Source organism: Oncorhynchus masou, chromosome 24, assembly GCF_036934945.1.
Source record: "Oncorhynchus masou masou isolate Uvic2021 chromosome 24, UVic_Omas_1.1, whole genome shotgun sequence".
In the NCBI taxonomy this organism is placed as follows: domain Eukaryota; kingdom Metazoa; phylum Chordata; class Actinopteri; order Salmoniformes; family Salmonidae; genus Oncorhynchus; species Oncorhynchus masou.
The window spans coordinates 1,144,728-1,168,645 of NC_088235.1; the positions used below are offsets into that span (position 1 = coordinate 1,144,728).

At 47.9% G+C, this 23,918-nt stretch overlaps 1 protein-coding gene across 1 annotated transcript in view; it reads left to right on the forward strand.

The window, feature by feature from the left end:
* The window catches only part of LOC135513355 (probable JmjC domain-containing histone demethylation protein 2C), a 126,545-nt gene extending 106,930 nt beyond the window's left edge, over positions 1-19,615 (forward strand). Inside the window, 5 exon segments of the mRNA XM_064936283.1 lie at positions 2,262-2,277; positions 2,280-2,424; positions 2,426-2,435; positions 7,296-7,427; positions 18,429-19,615. Coding sequence (XP_064792355.1) covers positions 2,262-2,277; positions 2,280-2,424; positions 2,426-2,435; positions 7,296-7,427; positions 18,429-18,512 — 387 coding nt within the window. The 3' untranslated portion in view covers positions 18,513-19,615.
* Positions 19,616-23,918: the final 4,303 nt, after the last annotated feature.

The window sequence follows — 23,918 nt, forward strand, 5'->3', positions numbered from 1 at the left end:
GGTCCTGAATCTGACCTGGTCCTGTCCTGAATCTGACCTGGTCCTGAATCTGACCTGGTCCTGTCCTGAATCTGACCTGGTCCTGTCCTGAATCTGACCTGGTCCTGTCCTGAATCTGACATGGTGATGTCCTGAATCTAACATGGTGCTGTCCTGAATCTGACCTGGTCCTGTCTGTATCTGACCTGGTCCTGAATCTGATCTGGTCCTATCCTGAATCTGACCTGGTCCTGAATCTGACCTGGTCCTGTCCCGATTCTGACCTGGTGCTGTCCCGAATCTGACCTGGTCCTGTCTTGATTCTGACCTGGTCCTGTCTTGATTCTGAGCTGGTCCTGTCCTGAATCTGACCTGGTCCTGTCCTGAATCTGACCTGGTCCTGTCCTGAATCTGACCTGGTCCTGTCCTGAATCTGAACTGGTGCTGTCCTGAATCTAACATGATCCTGTCCTGAATCTGACCTGGTCCTGTCTGAATCTGACCTGGTCCTGAATCTGACCTGGTCCTATCCTGAATCTGACCTGGTTCTGAATCTGACCTTTCCTGTCCTGAATCTGACCTGGTCCTGTCCTGAATCTGACCTGGTCCTGAATCTGACCTTTTCCTGTCCTGAATCTGACCTGGTCCTGCTCTGAATCTGACCTGGTCCTGTCCTGAATCTGTCCTGAATCTGACCTGGTCCTGTCCTGAATCTGACCTGGTCCTGGTCCTGTCCTGATCTGACCTGGTCCTGTCTGAATCTGACCTGGTCCTGAATCTGACCTGGTCCTGTCCTGAATCTGACCTGGTCCTGAATCTGACCTGGTCCTGTCCTGAATCTGACCTGGTCCTGAATCTGACCTGGTCCTGTCCTGAATCTGACCTGGTCCTGAATCTGACCTGGTCCTGTCTGAATCTGACCTGGTCCTGTCCTGAATCTGACCTGGTCCTGTCCTGAATCTGACCTGGTCCTGAATCTGACCTGGTCCTGTCCTGAATCTGACCTGGTCCTGAATCTGACCTGGTCCTGTCCTGAATCTGACCTGGTGCTGTCCTGAAGCTGACCTGGTGCTGTCCTGAATCTAACCTGATCCTGTCCTGAATCTGACCTGGTGCTGTCCTGAAGCTGACCTGGTGCTGTCCTGAATCTAACCTGATCCTGTCCTGGTCATATCCTGAATCTGACCTGGTCCTGTATCTGACCTTTTCCTGTCCTGCATCTGACCTGGTCCTGCCCTGAATCTGACCTGGTCCTGTCCTGAATCTGACCTGGTCCTGTCCTGAATCTGACCTGGTCCTGTCCTGAATCTGACCTGGTCCCGTCCTGAATCTGACCTGGTCCCGTCCTGGTCCTGTCCTGAATCTGACCTGGTCCTGTCCCGATTCTGACCTGGTGCTGTCCTGAATCTGACCTGGTCCTGTCCTGAATCTGACCTGGTCCTGTCCTGAATCTGACCTGGTCCTGTCCTGAATCTGACCTGGTCCCGTCCTGAATCTGACCTGGTCCCGTCCTGAATCTGATCTGGTCCTGTCCCGATTCTGACCTGGTGCTGTCTTGATTCTGACCTGGTCCTGTCTTGATTCTGACCTGGTCCTGTCCTGAATCTGACCTGGTCCTGTCCTGAATCTAACATGATCCTGTCCTGAATCTGACCTGGTCCTGAATCTGACCTGGTGCTGTCTTTATTCTGACCTGGTTTTTTCCTGAATCTGACCTGGTCCTGTCCTCAATCTGACCTGGTCCTTTCCTGAATCTGACCTGGTCCTGTCCTCAATCTGACCTGGTCCTGTCCTCAATCTGACCTGGTCCTGTCCTGAATCTGACCTTGTCCTGAATCTGACCTTGTGTTGTCCTGAATCTGACCTTGTGTTGTCCTGAATCTGACCTTGTGCTGTCCTGAATCTGACCTGGTGCTGTCCTGAGTCAATAACCTTAATACAGAGAAGCAGCATCATTTTATAGGGCATCTCTTTAGTTAACATCTATTAGCTGTGTTGTTTACTGTCTGTTCTACTGATGTCCTCCTCCATCAGGTTTCATGACGGAGCACCCAGGGTTGAATATAGATTACCTGTGGTGTTTACTGTCTGTTCTACTGATGTCCTCCTCCAGGGTTGAATATAGATTCATCTAATATTTAATCTGATGCAGGTTTCACCTGAATAGTATCTGCTGCTCTCTGTCTGTGGTCTGTCCGTCTGAATTAGCCCATCAGTCTAACCTCTCCTGTGTAGTTTCTGTGTATAATCTTAGCTGTGTGTTCTTCATGTGTTGTCAGCAGGTTGCTAAGGAGCAGGGGCGGAGATTTCAGCAGAGCACGACCCAATCAGAGAGCCGGGCCGGTACCTGAGCAGGAAGTTGCGTCAGCGTCTGTGGGAGGAGCATGATGTGCAGGGCTTGACCGTGGTTCAGTTCCTGGGGGACTCGGTCCTCATCCCGCCGGGCGCTGCACCAGGTACCTCTGGTAGATTTAGTTTGAACCTTTTATTAAACACTTATTTAAGAACGACGAGAGACACAACACTACATAAAGACCTAAGACAACAACATGGCAACAACACAACATGGCAACAACACAACATGACAACAACATGGCAACAACACAACATGGCAACAACACAACATGACAACAACATGGCAACAACACAACATGGCAACAACACAACATGGCAACAACACAACATGGCAACAACACAACATGACAACAACACAACATGACAACAACACAACATGACAACAACATGGCAACAACACAACATGGCAACAACACAACATGGCAACAACACAACATGGCAACAACACAACATGGCAACAACACAACATGACAACACAACATGGCAACAACATGGCAACAACACAACATGGCAACAACACAACATGGCAACAACACAACATGGCAACAACATGGCAACAACATGGCAACAACACAACATGGCAACAACACAACATGGCAACAACACAACATGGCAACAACACAACATGGCAACAACACAACATGGCAACAACACAACATGGCAACAACACAACATGGCAACAACACAACATGGCAACAACACAACATGGCAACAACACGGCATGGCAACAACATGGCAACAACACAACATGGCAACAACACAACATGGCAACAACACAACATGGCAACAACACAACATGGCAACAACACAACATGGCAACAACACAACATGACAACAACAGAACATGGCAACAACAGAACATGGCAACAACACAACATGGCAACAACACAACATGGCAACAACACAACATGGCAACAACACAACATGGCAACAACACTACATAAAGACCTAAGACAACAACATGGCAACAACACAACATGGCAACATGGCAACAACACAACATGGCAACAACACTACATAAAGACCTAAGACAACAACATGGCAACAACACAACATGGCAACAACACAACATGGCCACAACACAACATGGCAACAACACAACATAAAGACCTAAGACAACAACATGGCAACAACACAACATGGCAACAACACAACATGGCAACAACACAACATGGCAACAACACAACATGGCAACAACATGGCAACAACACAACATGACAACAACATGGCAACAACACAACATGACAACAACATGGCAACAACACAACATGACAACAACATGGCAACAACACAACATGGCAACAACACAACATGACAACAACACAACATGACAACAACATGGCAACAACATGGCAACAACACAACATGGCAACAACACAACATAAAGACCTAAGACAACAACATGGCAACAACACAACATGGCAACAACACAACATGGCAACAACACAACATAAAGACCTAAGACAACAACATGGCAACAACACAACATGGCAACAACATGGCAACAACACAACATGGCAACAACACAACAACAACACAACATGGCAACAACACTACATAAAGACCTAAGACAACAACATGGCAACAACACAACACAACATGACAACAACACAACATGACAACAACACAACATGACAACAACACTACATAAAGACCTAAGACAACAACATGGCAACAACACAACATGGCAACAACACAACATGGCAACAACACAACATGGCAACAACATGGCAACAACACAACATGACAACAACATGGCAACAACACAACATGACAACAACATGGCAACAACACAACATGACAACAACATGGCAACAACACAACATGGCAACAACACAACATGACAACAACACAACATGACAACAACATGGCAACAACATGGCAACAACACAACATGGCAACAACACAACATAAAGACCTAAGACAACAACATGGCAACAACACAACATGGCAACAACACAACATAAAGACCTAAGACAACAACATGGCAACAACACAACATGACAACAACATGGCAACAACACAACATGGCAACAACACAACATGACAACAACACTACATAAAGACCTAAGACAACAACATGGCAACAACACAACATGGCAACAACACAACATGGCAACAACACAACATGGCAACAACACAACATGACAACAACACAACATGGCTACAACAATACATAAAGACCTAAGACAACAACATGGCAACAACACAACATAAAGACCTAAGACAACAACATGACAACAACACAACATGGCAACAACACAACATGACAACAACACAACATGGCAACAACACAACATGACAACAACACAACATGGCAACAACACAACATGGCAACAACACAACATGGCAACAACACAACATGGCTACAACACTACATAAAGACCTAAGACACCAACATGGCAACAACACAACATAAAGACCTAAGACAACAACATGACAACAACACAACATGACAACAACACAACATGGCAACAACACTACATAAAGACCTAAGACAACATGGCAACAACACAACATGGCAACAACACAACATGACAACAACATGGCAACAACACAACATGGCAACAACACTACATAAAGATCTAAGACAACAACATGGCAACAACACAACATGGCAACAACACAACAACAACACAACATGGCAACAACACTACATAAAGACCTAAGACAACAACATGGCAACAACACAACACAACATGACAACAACACAACATGACAACAACACAACATGACAACAACACTACATAAAGACCTAAGACAACAACATGGCAACAACACAACATGGCAACAACACAACATGGCAACAACACTACATAAAGATCTAAGACAACAACATGGCAACAACACAACATGGCAACAACACAACATGACAACAACACAACATGGCAACAACACTACATAAAGACCTAAGACAACAACATGGCAACATCACAACATGGCAACATCACAACATGGCAACAACACAACATGGCAACAACACAACATGGCAACAACACAACATGGCAACAACACAACATGACAACAACATGGCAACAACACAACATGACAACAACACAACATGGCAACAACACTACATAAAGACCTAAGACAACAACATGGCAACAACACAACATGACAAGAACATGACGACAACACAACATGGCAACAACAACATGGCAACAACACAACATGACAACACACATGGCAACAACATGGTATCAACATGGTAGCAACACAACATGGCATCAACACAACATGGCAACAACATGGCAACAACACAACATGACGACAACAACATGACAATAACATGGCAACAACATGGTAGCAACACAACATGACAACAACATAGCAACAACACAAAATGGCAATAACACAACATCACAACAACACAACATGACAACAACATGGTAGCAACACATGGCAATAACACAACATGACAACAACATGGCAACAACACAACATGGCAACAACACAACATGACAACACATGACAACATGGTCACAACACATGGCAACAACACAACATGACGACAACACAACATGACGACAACAACACAACATGACAACACAGCATGGCCAAAACACAACATGGCAACAACACAACATGACAACACATGGCAACACATGAGAACACATGGCAACAACACAACACAACATGACAATGACAACACATGACAACAACATGGTAGCAACACAACATGGCAACAACACAACATGACAACAACACAACATGACAACACATGACAACAACATGGTTGACTCTGCTGTCTCTGTCCCCTTGGGTTCCCCAGGACGGACAACCACTGATACAGTAGACATGACTCTGCTGTCTCTGTCCCAGATTGCCTTGTCGGTGTTATATTGAACTAGTCAGATAAGAGGAGAGCCTACTGCCACTCTGCTTTGTTCTGTTGGAACTCACTGCCTTCTAGTGATACATGTTCTCAATCCTCTCTCCCCTCTCTCTCTCCCCTTCTCTCTCTCCCCTCCCTCTCTCCCCTTCTCTCTCTCCCCTCTCTCTCTCCCCTCCCTCTCTCCCCTTTCTCTCCCCCCCAGGACTGACTCTCTCCCCCTGATCTCTCTAGACATCTCTCTCCCCTTCTCTCTCCCCCTCTTCTCTCCCCCAGGACTCAACCCCTTCTCTCTCTCCCCCTCCCTCTCTCCTGTCTCTCTCTCTCCCCCCTTCTCTCTCCCCCCCCTCTCCCCCTCTCTCTCCCCCTCTCTGTCCCCTTCTCTCTCTCTCCCCTCCCTCTCCCCCCTTCTCTCTCTCCCTTCTCTCTCCCCCTCCCTCTCTCCCCTTCTCTCAACCCCTCTCTCCATCTCTCCCCTTCTCTCTCTCCCCTCCCCCTCCCCTTGTGTTGGCCTCATGTTCCCCTTCTCTCTGACCCCCCTTCCTCTCTCTCTCCCCCTCCTCTCTCCCCTTCTATCTTCCCTCTGTCTCTCTCTACCAGTCTAGTAGATGTCCAGATTCCCCTTCTCTCCCCTTATATCTCCCCTCACTCAGATCTCCCCTTCTCTCCCCTCCCTCTCCCCTCTGTTCTGTTGGAACTCACTCTCCTCTTCTCTCCTCTCCCATGTCTCTCTCCTCTCCCCTTCTCTCTCCTCTCCCCTCTCTCTCTCTCCCCCTCTCTCCCTCTCCCCCTCTCTCTCTCTCCCCCTCCCCCTCTCTCCCCCTTCTCTCTCTCTCCCCCTCCTCCCCTCTCCCTTCTCTCTCCTCTCCCCCTCTCTCCTCTCCCCTTCTCTCTCTCTCCCCCTCCCCTTCTCTCTCTCCCCTTCTCTCTCCTCTCCCCCTTCTCTCTCCTCTCCCCTTCTCTCTCCTCTCCTCCCCTTCTCTCTCTCCCCCTTCTCTCTCCTCTCTCTCCCTTCTCTCTCTCTCTCCCCCCTCTCCTCTCTCTCTCTCTCCTCTCCCCCTTCTCTCTCTTCCCCCCCTTCTCTCTCTCTCTCCCCCTTCTCTCTCCTCTCCCCCTCCCCCTCTGACAGGTGCAGAACCTTCACAGTTGTGTCCAGGTGATAAATGACTTTGTGTCTCCAGAGCATGTATTCCACTCCTTCCACCTGACACAGGAACTGAGGTCCTCCAGAGAAGAGCCCAACTACGAAGATAAACTACAGGTGGGTTGGCTGTGACGAACCCTGTCCTCTCCTGTTCTCATCTCAATGCGTTTCCCTTTAAAGTCACATTGGTACATCCATATTAGGACTTAAAATGAACTACTTTTTTGTTTGAATCACAGAATGCCCTTTTAATGTTCTCTACATACAGGGCCTTCAGAAATGGTTCACACCCCTTGACTTTTCCACATTTTGTTGTGTTACAGCCTGAATTTAACATTGATTCAATTGAGATTTTGTGTCAAAATACTCCATAATACTTCATCATTTTAAACACAGATTCAACCACAAAGACCATGGAGGTTTTCCATTGCCTCAGGAAGAAGGGCACCTATTGGTAGATGGGAAAAGACATTGTATATCATGGAGCATGGTGAAATGATTTGGGTGGTGTATCAATATACCCAGTCACTACCAAGATACAGGCGTCCTTACTAACTCAGTTGCTGGAGAAGGAAACCGCTCAGGGATTTTACCATGAGGCTAATGGTGACTTTAAAACAGTTACAGAGTTTAATGGCTGTGATTGGAGAGAACTGAGGATGGATCAACAACATTGTAGTTACTCCACAATACAAAGAGTGAAAAGAAGGAAGCCTGTACAGAATACAAATATTCCAAAACATGCACCCTGTTTGCAACAAGCCAATAAAGAAATACTGCGAAGAAATGAACTTTATGTCCTGAATACAACGTGTTACGTTTGGGGCAAATCCAACACATCACTGAGTAACACTCTTCATATTTCCATGCATTGTGGTGGCTGCGTCATGTTATGCTTGTCATCGGGAAGGACTGGGGAGTTTTTCAGGATAAAAAAATAAATGAAATTGAGCTAAGCACAGGCGAAAACCTGGTTGTCTGCTTTCCACCAGACACTGGGAGATGAATCCACCTTTCAGCAGGGCAATAATCTAAAACACAAGGCCAAATCTACACTGGAGTTGTTTACCAAGACAACATTGAATATTCCTGACTTGCCTGCTTAGAGTTTTGACTTAAATCTACGGCAAGACCTGAAAATGGATGTCTGACAATGATCAACAACTCATTTGACAGAGCTTGAAGAATTTTGAAAAGAATAATGGTCAAATGTTACATAAATCAGGTTTGGAAAGCTCTGAGAATTACCCAGAAAGACTCTCTGCTCTAATCACTGCCAAAGGTTATTCTACCGAGTATTGACTCAGGGGGTGTGGAAACTTATGTAAATGAGATTTCGGTATTTCATTTTTAATACATTTGCAGAAATTCCGAAAAACATATTTTCACTGTAACATGATGGGGTATTGTGTGTAGATGGGTGAGAATCCATTTTGAATTCAGGCCTGTAACACAACAAAATGTGGATAAGTCGAGGGGTTTGAATATTTTCTGAAGGTGGTGGACATAGTATCACCACGGTACAAAACAGAGACAAGTACAACGGATGAGCTCTCTTCTGGGAGCGAAGGAGAAACGGGCTTTGTGTCTGTAATAAAACTCAATACAGAGACAAGTACAACGGATGAGCTCTCTTCTGGGAGCGAAGGAGAAACAGGCTTTGTGTCTGTAATAAAACTCAATACAGAGACAAGTACAACGGATGAGCTCTCTTCTGGGAGCGAAGGAGAAACGGGCTTTGTGTCTGTAATAAAACTCAAAACAGAGACAAGTACAACGGATGAGCTCTCTTCTGGGAGCGAAGGAGAAACAGGCTTTGTGTCTGTAATAAAACTCAATACAGAGACAAGTACAACGGATGAGCTCTCTTCTGGGAGCGAAGGAGAAACGGGCTTTGTGTCTGTAATAAAACTCAATACAGAGACAAGTACAACGGATGAGCTCTTCTGGGAGCGAAGGAGAAACGGGCTTTGTGTCTGTAATAAAACTCAATACAGAGACAAGTACAACGGATGAGCTCTCTTCTGGGAGCGAAGGAGAAACGGGCTTTGTGTCTGTAATAAAACTCAATACAGAGACAAGTACAACGGATGAGCTCTCTTCTGGGAGCGAAGGAGAAACGGGCTTTGTGTCTGTAATAAAACTCAAAACAGAGACAAGTACAACGGATGAGCTCTCTTCTGGGAGCGAAGGAGAAACGGGCTTTGTGTCTGTAATAAAACTCAAACAGAGACAAGTACAACGGATGAGCTCTCTTCTGGGAGCGAAGGAGAAACGGGCTTTGTGTCTGTAATAAAACTCAATACAGAGACAAGTACAACGGATGAGCTCTCTTCTGGGAGCGAAGGAGAAACGGGCTTTGTGTCTGTAATAAAACTCAATACAGAGACAAGTACAACGGATGAGCTCTCTTCTGGGAGCGAAGGAGAAACGGGCTTTGTGTCTGTAATAAAACTCAATACAGAGACAAGTACAACGGATGAGCTCTCTTCTGGGAGCGAAGGAGAAACGGGCTTTGTGTCTGTAATAAAACTCAAAACAGAGACAAGTACAACGGATGAGCTCTCTTCTGGGAGCGAAGGAGAAACGGGCTTTGTGTCTGTAATAAAACTCAAAACAGAGACAAGTACAACGGATGAGCTCTCTTCTGGGAGCGAAGGAGAAACGGGCTTTGTGTCTGTAATAAAACTCAATACAGAGACAAGTACAACGGATGAGCTCTCTTCTGGGAGCGAAGGAGAAACGGGTTTTGTGTCTGTAATAAAACTCAATACAGAGACAAGTACAACGGATGAGCTCTCTTCTGGGAGCGAAGGAGAAACGGGCTTTGTGTCTGTAATAAAACTCAATACAGAGACAAGTACAACGGATGAGCTCTCTTCTGGGAGCGAAGGAGAAACAGGCTTTGTGTCTGTAATAAAACTCAATACAGAGACAAGTACAACGGATGAGCTCTCTTCTGGGAGCGAAGGAGAAACGGGCTTTGTGTCTGTAATAAAACTCAATACAGAGACAAGTACAACGGATGAGCTCTCTTCTGGGAGCGAAGGAGAAACGGGCTTTGTGTCTGTAATAAAACTCAATACAGAGACAAGTACAACGGATGAGCTCTCTTCTGGGAGCGAAGGAGAAACGGGCTTTGTGTCTGTAATAAAACTCAAAACAGAGACAAGTACAACGGATGAGCTCTCTTCTGGGAGCGAAGGAGAAACGGGCTTTGTGTCTGTAATAAAACTCAATACTGAGACAAGTACAACGGATGAGCTCTCTTCTGGGAGCGAAGGAGAAACGGGCTTTGTGTCTGTAATAAAACTCAATACAGAGACAAGTACAACGGATGAGCTCTCTTCTGGGAGCGAAGGAGAAACGGGCTTTGTGTCTGTAATAAAACTCAATACAGAGACAAGTACAACGGATGAGCTCTCTTCTGGGAGCGAAGGAGAAACGGGCTTTGTGTCTGTAATAAAACTCAATACAGAGACAAGTACAACGGATGAGCTCTCTTCTGGGAGCGAAGGAGAAACGGGCTTTGTGTCTGTAATAAAACTCAATACAGAGACAAGTACAACGGATGAGCTCTCTTCTGGGAGCGAAGGAGAAACGGGCTTTGTGTCTGTAATAAAACTCAATACAGAGACAAGTACAACGGATGAGCTCTCTTCTGGGAGCGAAGGAGAAACAGGCTTTGTGTCTGTAATAAAACTCAATACAGAGACAAGTACAACGGATGAGCTCTCTTCTGGGAGCGAAGGAGAAACGGGCTTTGTGTCTGTAATAAAACTCAATACAGAGACAAGTACAACGGATGAGCTCTCTTCTGGGAGCGAAGGAGAAACGGGCTTTGTGTCTGTAATAAAACTCAATACAGAGACAAGTACAACGGATGAGCTCTCTTCTGGGAGCGAAGGAGAAACGGGCTTTGTGTCTGTAATAAAACTCAAAACAGAGACAAGTACAACGGATGAGCTCTCTTCTGGGAGCGAAGGAGAAACGGGCTTTGTGTCTGTAATAAAACTCAATACAGAGACAAGTACAACGGATGAGCTCTCTTCTGGGAGCGAAGGAGAAACGGGCTTTGTGTCTGTAATAAAACTCAATACAGAGACAAGTACAACGGATGAGCTCTCTTCTGGGAGCGAAGGAGAAACGGGCTTTGTGTCTGTAATAAAACTCAAAACAGAGACAAGTACAACGGATGAGCTCTCTTCTGGGAGCGAAGGAGAAACGGGCTTTGTGTCTGTAATAAAACTCAATACAGAGACAAGTACAACGGATGAGCTCTCTTCTGGGAGCGAAGGAGAAACGGGCTTTGTGTCTGTAATAAAACTCAATACAGAGACAAGTACAATGGATGAGCTCTCTTCTGGGAGCGAAGGAGAAACGGGCTTTGTGTCTGTAATAAAACTCAATACAGAGACAAGTACAACGGATGAGCTCTCTTCTGGGAGCGAAGGAGAAACGGGTTTTGTGTCTGTAATAAAACTCAATACAGAGACAAGTACAACGGATGAGCTCTCTTCTGGGAGCGAAGGAGAAACGGGCTTTGTGTCTGTAATAAACTCAATACAGAGACAAGTACAACGGATGAGCTCTCTTCTGGGAGCGAAGGAGAAACAGGCTTTGTGTCTGTAATAAAACTCAATACAGAGACAAGTACAACGGATGAGCTCTCTTCTGGGAGCGAAGGAGAAACGGGCTTTGTGTCTGTAATAAAACTCAATACAGAGACAAGTACAACGGATGAGCTCTCTTCTGGGAGCGAAGGAGAAACGGGCTTTGTGTCTGTAATAAAACTCAATACAGAGACAAGTACAACGGATGAGCTCTCTTCTGGGAGCGAAGGAGAAACGGGCTTTGTGTCTGTAATAAAACTCAAAACAGAGACAAGTACAACGGATGAGCTCTCTTCTGGGAGCGAAGGAGAAACGGGCTTTGTGTCTGTAATAAAACTCAATACTGAGACAAGTACAACGGATGAGCTCTCTTCTGGGAGCGAAGGAGAAACGGGCTTTGTGTCTGTAATAAAACTCAATACAGAGACAAGTACAACGGATGAGCTCTCTTCTGGGAGCGAAGGAGAAACGGGCTTTGTGTCTGTAATAAAACTCAATACAGAGACAAGTACAACGGATGAGCTCTCTTCTGGGAGCGAAGGAGAAACGGGCTTTGTGTCTGTAATAAAACTCAATACAGAGACAAGTACAACGGATGAGCTCTCTTCTGGGAGCGAAGGAGAAACGGGCTTTGTGTCTGTAATAAAACTCAATACAGAGACAAGTACAACGGATGAGCTCTCTTCTGGGAGCGAAGGAGAAACGGGCTTTGTGTCTGTAATAAAACTCAATACAGAGACAAGTACAACGGATGAGCTCTCTTCTGGGAGCGAAGGAGAAACGGGCTTTGTGTCTGTAATAAAACTCAATACAGAGACAAGTACAACGGATGAGCTCTCTTCTGGGAGCGAAGGAGAAACGGGCTTTGTGTCTGTAATAAAACTCAATACAGAGACAAGTACAACGGATGAGCTCTCTTCTGGGAGCGAAGGAGAAACGGGCTTTGTGTCTGTAATAAAACTCAATACAGAGACAAGTACAACGGATGAGCTCTCTTCTGGGAGCGAAGGAGAAACGGGCTTTGTGTCTGTAATAAAACTCAATACAGAGACAAGTACAACGGATGAGCTCTCTTCTGGGAGCGAAGGAGAAACGGGCTTTGTGTCTGTAATAAAACTCAATACAGAGACAAGTACAACGGATGAGCTCTCTTCTGGGAGCGAAGGAGAAACGGGCTTTGTGTCTGTAATAAAACTCAAAACAGAGACAAGGTTCTCTCTGGTGAAGCTCAACTTCTCATACACCCAAACTCACAGACATCTGTATGTTTTGCCCTGCTCTATACAATGTCCTTCCATGGTACTAATGGCATGGTTTTCAGAGTGTTTAGTATTGGTAAATACCAGGCATTTAGTACTATTGACATGGTTTTCAGAGTGTTTAGTATTGGGTAAATACCAGGCATTTAGTACTAGTGACATGGTTTTCAGAGGGTTTAGTATTGGGTAAATACCAGGCATTTAGTACTAGTGACATGGTTTTCAGAGTGTTTAGTATTGGGTAAATACCAGGCATTTAGTACTATTGACATGGTTTTCAGAGGGTTTAGTATTGGTAAATACCAGGCATTTAGTACCATTGACATGGTTTTCAGAGGGTTTAGTATTGGGTAAATACCATGCATTTAGTACTATTGACATGGTTTTCAGAGTGTTTAGTATTGGTAAATACAAGGCATTTAGTACTAGTGACATGGTTTTCAGAGTGTTTAGTATTGGGTAAATACCAGGCATTTAGTACTATTGACATGGTTTTCAGAGTGTTTAGTATTGGGTAAATACCAGGCATTTAGTACTATTGACAATGGTTTTCAGAGGGTTTAGTATTGGTAAATACCAGGCATTTAGTACTATTGACATGGTTTTCAGAGTGTTTAGTATTGGTAAATACCAGGCATTTAGTACCATTGACATGGTTTTCAGAGTGTTTAGTATTGGTAAATACCAGGCATTTAGTACTATTGACATGGTTTTCAGAGGGTTTAGTATTGGTAAATACCAGGCATTTAGTACCATTGACATGGTTTTCAGAGTGTTTAGTATTGGTAAATACCAGGCATTTAGTACCATTGACATGGTTTTCAGAGTGTTTAGTATTGGTAAATACCAGGCATTTAGTACCATTTACATGGTTTTCAGAGTGTTTAGTATTGGTAAATACCAGGCATTTAGTACCATTGACATGGTTTTCAGAGTGTTTAGTATTGGTAAATACCAGGCATTTAGTACTATTGACATGGTTTTCAGAGGGTTTAGTATTGGTAAATACCAGGCATTCAGAACGAGCTTCAGATTCTGTTGATGGATGGTAAAAGCTGTTTGAGCTTTTTCAAAAACCAAAGTCAAACTGCTGTCACCTGACTGGAGAACAGTCTGCTGTCACCTGACTGGAGAACAGTCTGCTGTCACCTGACTGGAGAACAGTCTGCTGTCACCTGACTGGAGAACAGTCTGCTGTCACCTGACTGGAGAACAGTCTGCTGTCACCTGACTGGAGAACAGTCTGCTGTCACCTGACTGGAGAACAGTCTGCTGTCACCTGACTGGAGAACAGTCTGCTGTCACCTGACTGGAGAACAGTCTGCTGTCACCTGACTGGAGAACAGTCTGCAGTCACCTGACTGGAGAACAGTCTGCTGTCACCTGACTGGAGAACAGTCTGCTGTCACCTGACTGGAGAACAGTCTGCTGTCACCTGACTGGAGAACAGTCTGCTGTCACCTGACTGGAGAACAGTCTGCTGTCACCTGACTGGAGAACAGTCTGCAGTCACCTGACTGGAGAACAGTCTGCAGTCACCTGACTGGAGAACAGTCTGCTGTCACCTGACTGGAGAACAGTCTGCTGTCACCTGACTGGAGAACAGTCTGCTGTCACCTGACTGGAGAACAGTCTGCTGTCACCTGACTGGAGAACAGTCTGCTGTCACCTGACTGGAGAACAGTCTGCTGTCACCTGACTGGAGAACAGTCTGCTGTCACCTGACTGGAGAACAGTCTGCAGTCACCTGACTGGAGAACAGTCTGCTGTCACCTGACTGGAGAACAGTCTGCTGTCACCTGACTGGAGAACAGTCTGCTGTCACCTGACTGGAGAACAGTCTGCTGTCACCTGACTGGAGAACAGTCTGCTGTCACCTGACTGGAGAACAGTCTGCAGTCACCTGACTGGAGAACAGTCTGCAGTCACCTGACTGGAGAACAGTCTGCTGTCACCTGACTGGAGAACAGTCTGCTGTCACCTGACTGGAGAACAGTCTGCTGTCACCTGACTGGAGAACAGTCTGCTGTCACCTGACTGGAGAACAGTCTGCTGTCACCTGACTGGAGAACAGTCTGCTGTCACCTGACTGGAGAACAGTCTGCTGTCACCTGACTGGAGAACAGTCTGCAGTCACCTGACTGGAGAACAGTCTGCTGTCACCTGACTGGAGAACAGTCTGCTGTCACCTGACTGGAGAACAGTCTGCTGTCACCTGACTGGAGAACAGTCTGCTGTCACCTGACTGGAGAACAGTCTGCTGTCACCTGACTGGAGAACAGTCTGCTGTCACCTGACTGGAGAACAGTCTGCTGTCACCTGACTGGAGAACAGTCTGCTGTCACCTGACTGGAGAACAGTGTCATCCACATAAAAATGAACAGCTGTCTCAATATGGCTCACAGTGTTGTTGATACAGATAATTAACAGGGGACCTAAAATGGATCCTTGAGGCACACAGAGCACAACTCAACGGTGTCCGAACCATGTGCCTTAACACACCGGGTTCTATTTGACAAGTTGTTCACAAACCACTCCAGAGCATGACCAGTAATCCCAAATAGAGTCAATCTCTAAACCAAGACGGTATGGTCCCCAGTGTCAAACACCAAGACGGTCCGGTCCCCAGTGTCAAACACCAAGACGGTCCGGTCCCCAGTGTCAAACACCAAGACGGTCCGGTCCCCAGTGTCAAACACCAAGACGGTCCGGTCCCCAGTGTCAAACACCAAGACGGTCCGGTCCCCAGTGTCAAACACCAAGACGGTCCGGTCCCCAGTGTCAAACACCAAGACGGTCCGGTCCCCAGTGTCAAACACCAAGACGGTCCGGTCCCCAGTGTCAAACACCAAGACGGTCCGGTCCCCAGTGTCAAACACCAAGACGGTCCGGTCCCCAGTGTCAAACACCAAGACGGTCCGGTCCCCAGTGTCAAACACCAAGACGGTCCGGTCCCCAGTGTCAAACACCAAGACGGTATGGTCCCCAGTGTCAAACACCAAGACGGTCCGGTCCCCAGTGTCAAACACCAAGACGGTCCGGTCCCCAGTGTCAAACACCAAGACGGTCCGGTCCCCAGTGTCAAACACCAAGACGGTCCGGTCCCCAGTGTCAAACACCAAGGTCCCCGGTCCGGTCCCCAGTGTCAAACACCAAGACGGTCCGGTCCCCAGTGTCAAACACCAAGACGGTCCGGTCCCCAGTGTCAAACACCAAGACGGTCCGGTCCCCAGTGTCAAACACCAAGACGGTCCGGTCCCCAGTGTCAAACACCAAGACGGTCCGGTCCCCAGTGTCAAACACCAAGACGGTCCGGTCCCCAGTGTCAAACACCAAGACGGTCCGGTCCCCAGTGTCAAACACCAAGACGATATTCTGATTTCAGGTCATAGTCACACCCTGATTCAGAAGGCGGTGTTCTGATTTCAGGTCATAGTCACACCCTGATTCAGAAGGCGGTGTTCTGATTTCAGGTCATAGTCACACCCTGATTCAGAAGGCGGTGTTCTGATTTCAGGTCATAGTCACACCCTGATTCAGAAGGCGGTGTTCTGATTTCAGGTCATAGTCACACCCTGATTCAGAAGGCGGTGTTCTGATTTCAGGTCATAGTCACACCCTGATTCAGAAGGCGGTGTTCTGATTTCAGGTCATAGTCACACCCTGATTCAGAAGGCGGTGTTCTGATTTCAGGTCATAGTCACACCCTGATTCAGAAGGCGGTGTTCTGATTTCAGGTCATAGTCACACCCTGATTCAGAAGGCGGTGTTCTGATTTCAGGTCATAGTCACACCCTGATTCAGAAGGCGGTGTTCTGATTTCAGGTCATAGTCACACCCTGATTCAGAAGGCGGTGTTCTGATTTCAGGTCATAGTCACACCCTGATTCAGAAGGCGGTGTTCTGATTTCAGGTCATAGTCACACCCTGATTCAGAAGGCGGTGTTCTGATTTCAGGTCATAGTCACACCCTGATTCAGAAGGCGGTGTTCTGATTTCAGGTCATAGTCACACCCTGATTCAGAAGGCGGTGTTCTGATTTCAGGTCATAGTCACACCCTGATTCAGAAGGCGGTGTTCTGATTTCAGGTCATAGTCACACCCTGATTCAGAAGGCGGTGTTCTGATTTCAGGTCATAGTCACACCCTGATTCAGAAGGCGGTGTTCTGATTTCAGGTCATAGTCACACCCTGATTCAGAAGGCGGTGTTCTGATTTCAGGTCATAGTCACACCCTGATTCAGAAGGCGGTGTTCTGATTTCAGGTCATAGTCACACCCTGATTCAGAAGGCGGTGTTCTGATTTCAGGTCATAGTCACACCCTGATTCAGAAGGCGGTGTTCTGATTTCAGGTCATAGTCACACCCTGATTCAGAAGGCGGTGTTCTGATTTCAGGTCATAGTCACACCCTGATTCAGAAGGCGGTGTTAAAAGCCATCCGATCATCAGCTGAATTAGACCAGGACAGGGGTACAGGGGACCAGGACAGGGGTACAGGGGACCAGGACAGGGGTACAGGGGACCAGGACAGGGGTACAGGGGACCAGGACAGGGGTACAGGGGACCAGGACAGGGGTACAGGAGGAGGAGCAATTTCTGCAAAGTGCAACTCTATTTATTTAACTATTGGGCCAATAAAGGTGTACATATATTTTTTAAAGTATCTCTCCTCTCTGTCCTCACCCTCTCTCCATCTCTCTCTCTGCCTCTCCCTCCTGTTTAACCTCTCCTCTCTATCTCTCCCTCCTGTTTGACCTCTCCTTTCTGTCTCTCCCTCCTGTTTAACCTCTCCTTTCTGTCTCTCCCTCCTGTTTGACCTCTCCTTTCTGTCTCTCCCTCCTGTTTGACCTCTCCTTTCTATCTCTCCCTCCTGTTTGACCTCTCCTCTCTATCTCTCCCTCCTGTTTGACCTCTCCTCTCTATCTCTCCCTCCTGTTTGACCTCTCCTTTCTGTCTCTCCCTCCTGTTTGACCTCTCCTTTCTGTCTCTCCCTCCTGTTTGACCTCTCCTCTCTATCTCTCCCTCCTGTTTGACCTCTCCTTTCTGTCTCTCCCTCCTGTTTGACCTCTCCTTTCTGTCTCTCCCTCCTGTTTGACCTCTCCTTTCTATCTCTCCCTCCTGTTTGACCTCTCCTCTCTGTCTCTCCCTCCTGTTTGACCTCTCCTTTCTATCTCTCCCTCCTGTTTGACCTCTCCTCTCTATCTCTCCCTCCTGTTTGACCTCTCCTCTCTGTCCTCTCCCCAGGTAAAGAACATCTTGTTCCACTCTGTGAAGGATGCATTGACGTCGCTGAGGAGGTACAGCCAGGAGGAGGAAGAGAACTCCTGACCCGTAGTCCCCCTGGCTCCTCCCTCTCTGGCGCCTCCCTCTCTGGCGCCTCCCTCTCTGGCGCCTCCCTCCCTGGCGCCTCCCTCTCTGGCGCCTCCCTCTCTGGCGCCTCCCTCCCTGGCGCCTCCCTCTCTGGCGCCTCCCTCCCTGGCGCCTCCCTCCCTGGCGCCTCCCTCCCTGGCGCCTCCCTCTCTGAGACATCTTCCTTCAGCCTGGAACAGATATATACACACTGACACTAACCACAACAGCAGAACACACTACAACACACTAAAACTACATGTTACTGACCAGCATCACTACACAGCATCAGGATACTGACCATAGCAGCATCACCACCCAGCATCAGGGTACTGACCATAGCAGCATCAGGATACTGACCACAGCAGCATCACCACCCAGCATCAGGATACTGACCACAGCAGCATCACCACCCAGCATCAGGGTACTGACCATAGCAGCATCAGGATACTGACCACAGCAGCATCACCACCCAGCATCAGGGTACTGACCATAGCAGCATCAGGATACTGACCATAGCAGCATCAGGATACTGACCATAGCAGCATCACCACCCAGCATCAGGATACTGACCACAGCAGCATCACCACCCAGCATCAGGATACTGACCATAGCAGCATCAGGATACTGACCATAGCAGCATCAGGATACTGACCATAGCAGCATCAGGATACTGACCATAGCAGCATCACCACCCAGCATCAGGGTACTGACCATAGCAGCATCACCACCCAGCATCAGGATACTGACCATAGCAGCATCACCACCCAGCATCAGGATACTGACCATAGCAGCATCACCACCCAGCATCAGGATACTGACCATAGCAGCATCACCACCCAGCATCAGGATACTGACCATAGCAGCATCACCACCCAGCATCAGGGTACTGACCATAGCAGCATCACCACCCAGCATCAGGATACTGACCATAGCAGCATCACCACCCAGCATCAGGATACTGACCATAGCAGCATCACCACCCAGCATCAGGATACTGACCATAGCAGCATCACCACCCAGCATCAGGATACTGACCATAGCAGCATCACTACACAGCATCAGGATACTGACCATAGCAGCATCACATCACCATAGCAGCATCAGGATACTGACCATAGCAGCATCAGGATACTGACCATAGCAGCATCAGGATACTGACCAGGATACTGACCACAGCAGCATCAGGATACTGACCATAGCAGCAGCATCAGGATACTGACCAGCAGCATCACCACCACAGCATCAGGATACTGACCATAGCAGCATCACCACCCAGCATCAGGATACTGACCATAGCAGCATCACCACCCAGCATCAGGATACTGACCATAGCAGCATCACCACCCAGCATCAGGATACTGACCACAGCAGCATCACCACCCAGCATCAGGATACTGACCATAGCAGCATCACCACCCAGCATCAGGATACTGACCATAGCAGCATCACCACCCAGCATCAGGATACTGACCATAGCAGCATCACCACACAGCATCAGGATACTGACCATAGCAGCATCACCACACAGCATCAGGATACTGACCATAGCAGCATCAGGATACTGACCATAGCAGCATCACCACCCAGCATCAGGATACTGACCATAGCAGCATCAGGATACTGACCATAGCAGCATCACCACCAGCATCAGGATACTGACCATAGCAGCATCAGGATATGACCACCACAGGATACTGACCCAGCATCACCACCCAGCAGGATACTGACCATAGCAGCATCACCACCCAACATCAGGATACTGACCATAGCAGCATCACCACCCAGCATCAGGATACTGACCACAGCAGCATCACCACCCAGCATCAGGATACTGACCACAGCAGCATCACCACCCAGCATCAGGATACTGACCACAGCAGCATCAGGATACTGACCATAGCAGCATCACCACCCAGCATCAGGATACTGACCATAGCAGCATCAGGATACTGACCATAGCAGCATCAGGATACTGACCATAGCAGCATCACCACCCAGCATCAGGATACTGACCATAGCAGCATCACCACCACAGCATCAGGATACTGACCATAGCAGCATCACCACCACAGCATCAAGATACTGACCACAGCAGCATCACCACCACAGCATCAGGATACTGACCATAGCAGCATCACCACCACAGCATCAGGATACTGACCATAGCAGCATCAGGATACTGACCATAGCAGCATCACCACCCAGCATCAGGATACTGACCATAGCAGCATCACCACCCAGCATCAGGATACTGACCATAGCAGCATCACCACCCAGCATCAGGATACTGACCATAGCAGCATCACCACCCAGCATCAGGATACTGACCATAGCAGCATCACCACCCAACATAAGGATACTGACCATAGCAGCATCACCACCCAGCATCCGGATACTGACCATAGCAGCATCAGGATACTGACCATAGCAGCATCAGGATACTGACCATAGCAGCATCACCACCCAGCATCAGGATACTGACCATAGCAGCATCAGGATACTGACCATAGCAGCATCAGGATACTGACCATAGCAGCATCACCACCCAGCATCAGGATACTGACCATAGCAGCATCAGGATACTGACCATAGCAGCATCACCACCCAGCATCAGGATACTGACCACAGCAGCATCACCACCCAGCATCAGGATACTGACCATAGCAGCATCAGGATACTGACCATAGCAGCATCACCACCCAGCATCAGGATACTGACCACAGCAGCATCACCACCCAGCATCAGGATACTGACCACAGCAGCATCACCACCCAGCATCAGGATACTGACCATAGCAGCATCACCACCACAGCATCAGGATACTGACCACAGCAGCATCACCACCCAGCATCAGGATACTGACCATAGCAGCATCACCACCACAGCATCAGGATACTGACCATAGCAGCATCAGGATACTGACCATAGCAGCATCACCACCCAGCATCAGGATACTGACCATAGCAGCATCAGGATACTGACCATAGCAGCATCACCACCCAGCATCAGGATACAGACCATAGCAGCATCACCACCCAGCATCAGGATACTGACCATAGCAGCATCAGGATACTGACCATAGCAGCATCTCCACCCAGCATCAAGATACTGACCATAGCAGCATCACCACCCAGCATCAGGATACTGACCACAGCAGCATCACCACCACAGCATCAGGATACTGACCATAGCAGCATCACCACCCAGCATCAGGATACTGACCATAGCAGCATCTCCACCCAGCATCAAGATACTGACCATAGCAGCATCACCACCCAGCATCAGGATACTGACCATAGCAGCATCAGGATACTGACCATAGCAGCATCACCACAGCAGCATCAGGATACTGACCATAGCAGCATCACCACCCAACATCAGGATACTGACCATAGCAGCATCACCACCCAGCATCAGGATACTGACCATAGCAGCATCACCACCCAGCATCAGGATACTGACCATAGCAGCATCAGGATACTGACCATAGCAGCATCAGGATACTGACCATAGCAGCATCACCACCCAGCATCAGGATACTGACCATAGCAGCATCAGGATACTGACCATAGCAGCATCACCACCACAGCATCAGGATACTGACCATAGCAGCATCACCACCCAGCATCAGGATACTGACCATAGCAGCATCAGGATACTGACCATAGCAGCATCACCACCCAGCATCAGGATACTGACCATAGCAGCATCAGGATACTGACCATAGCAGCATCAGGATACTGACCACAGCAGCATCACCACCCAGCATCAGGGTACTGACCACAGCAGCATCACCACCCAACATCAGGGTACTGACTACAGCAGCATCACCACCCAGCATCAGGATACTGACCATAGCAGCATCAGGATACTGACCATAGCAGCATCAGGATACTGACCACAGCAGCATCACCACCCAGCATCAGGGTACTGACCACAGCAGCATCACCACCCAGCATCAGGTACTGACCACAGCAGCATCACCACCCAACATCAGGATACTGACCATAGCAGCATCAGGATACTGACCACAGCAGCATCAGGATACTGACCATAGCAGCATCACCACCCAGCATCAGGATACTGACCACAGCAGCATCAGGATACTGACCATAGCAGCATCACCACCCAGCATCAGGATACTGACCACAGCAGCATCAGGGTACTGACCACAGCAGCATCACCACCCAACATCAGGATACTGACCATAGCAGCATCAGGATACTGACCACAGCAGCATCACCACCCAGCATCAGGATACTGACCATAGCAGCATCACCACCCAGCATCAGGGTACTGACCACAGCAGCATCACCACCCAGCATCAGGATACTGACCATAGCAGCATCACCACCCAGCATCAGGATACTGACCATAGCAGCATCACCACCCAGCATCAGGATACTGACCATAGCAGCATCACTACACAGCATCAAGATACTGACCATAGCAGCATCAGGATACTGACCATAGCAGCATCACCACCCAGCATCAGGATACTGACCATAGCAGCATCAGGATACTGACCATAGCAGCATCAGGATACTGACCATAGCAGCATCAGGATACTGACCATAGCAGCATCAGGATACTGACCACAGCAGCATCAGGATACTGACCATAGCAGCATCACCACACAGCATCAGGATACTGACCATAGCAGCATCACCACCACAGCATCAGGATACTGACCATAGCAGCATCACCACCCAGCATCAGGATACTGACCATAGCAGCATCACCACCCAGCATCAGGATACTGACCATAGCAGCATCACCACCCAGCATCAGGATACTGACCACAGCAGCATCACCACCCAGCATCAGGATACTGACCATAGCAGCATCACCACCCAGCATCAGGATACTGACCATAGCAGCATCACTACACAGCATCAGGATACTGACCATAGCAGCATCACCACCCAGCATCAGGATACTGACCATAGCAGCATCAGGATACTGACCATAGCAGCATCACCACCCAGCATCAGGATACTGACCATAGCAGCATCACTACACAGCATCAAGATACTGACCATAGCAGCATCAGGATACTGACCATAGCAGCATCACCACCCAGCATCAGGATACTGACCATAGCAGCATCAGGATACTGACCATAGCAGCATCAGGATACTGACCATAGCAGCATCAGGATACTGACCATAGCAGCATCAGGATACTGACCACAGCAGCATCAGGATACTGACCATAGCAGCATCACCACACAGCATCAGGATACTGACCATAGCAGCATCACCACCACAGCATCAGGATACTGACCATAGCAGCATCACCACCCAGCATCAGGATACTGACCATAGCAGCATCACCACCCAGCATCAGGATACTGACCATAGCAGCATCACCACCCAGCAT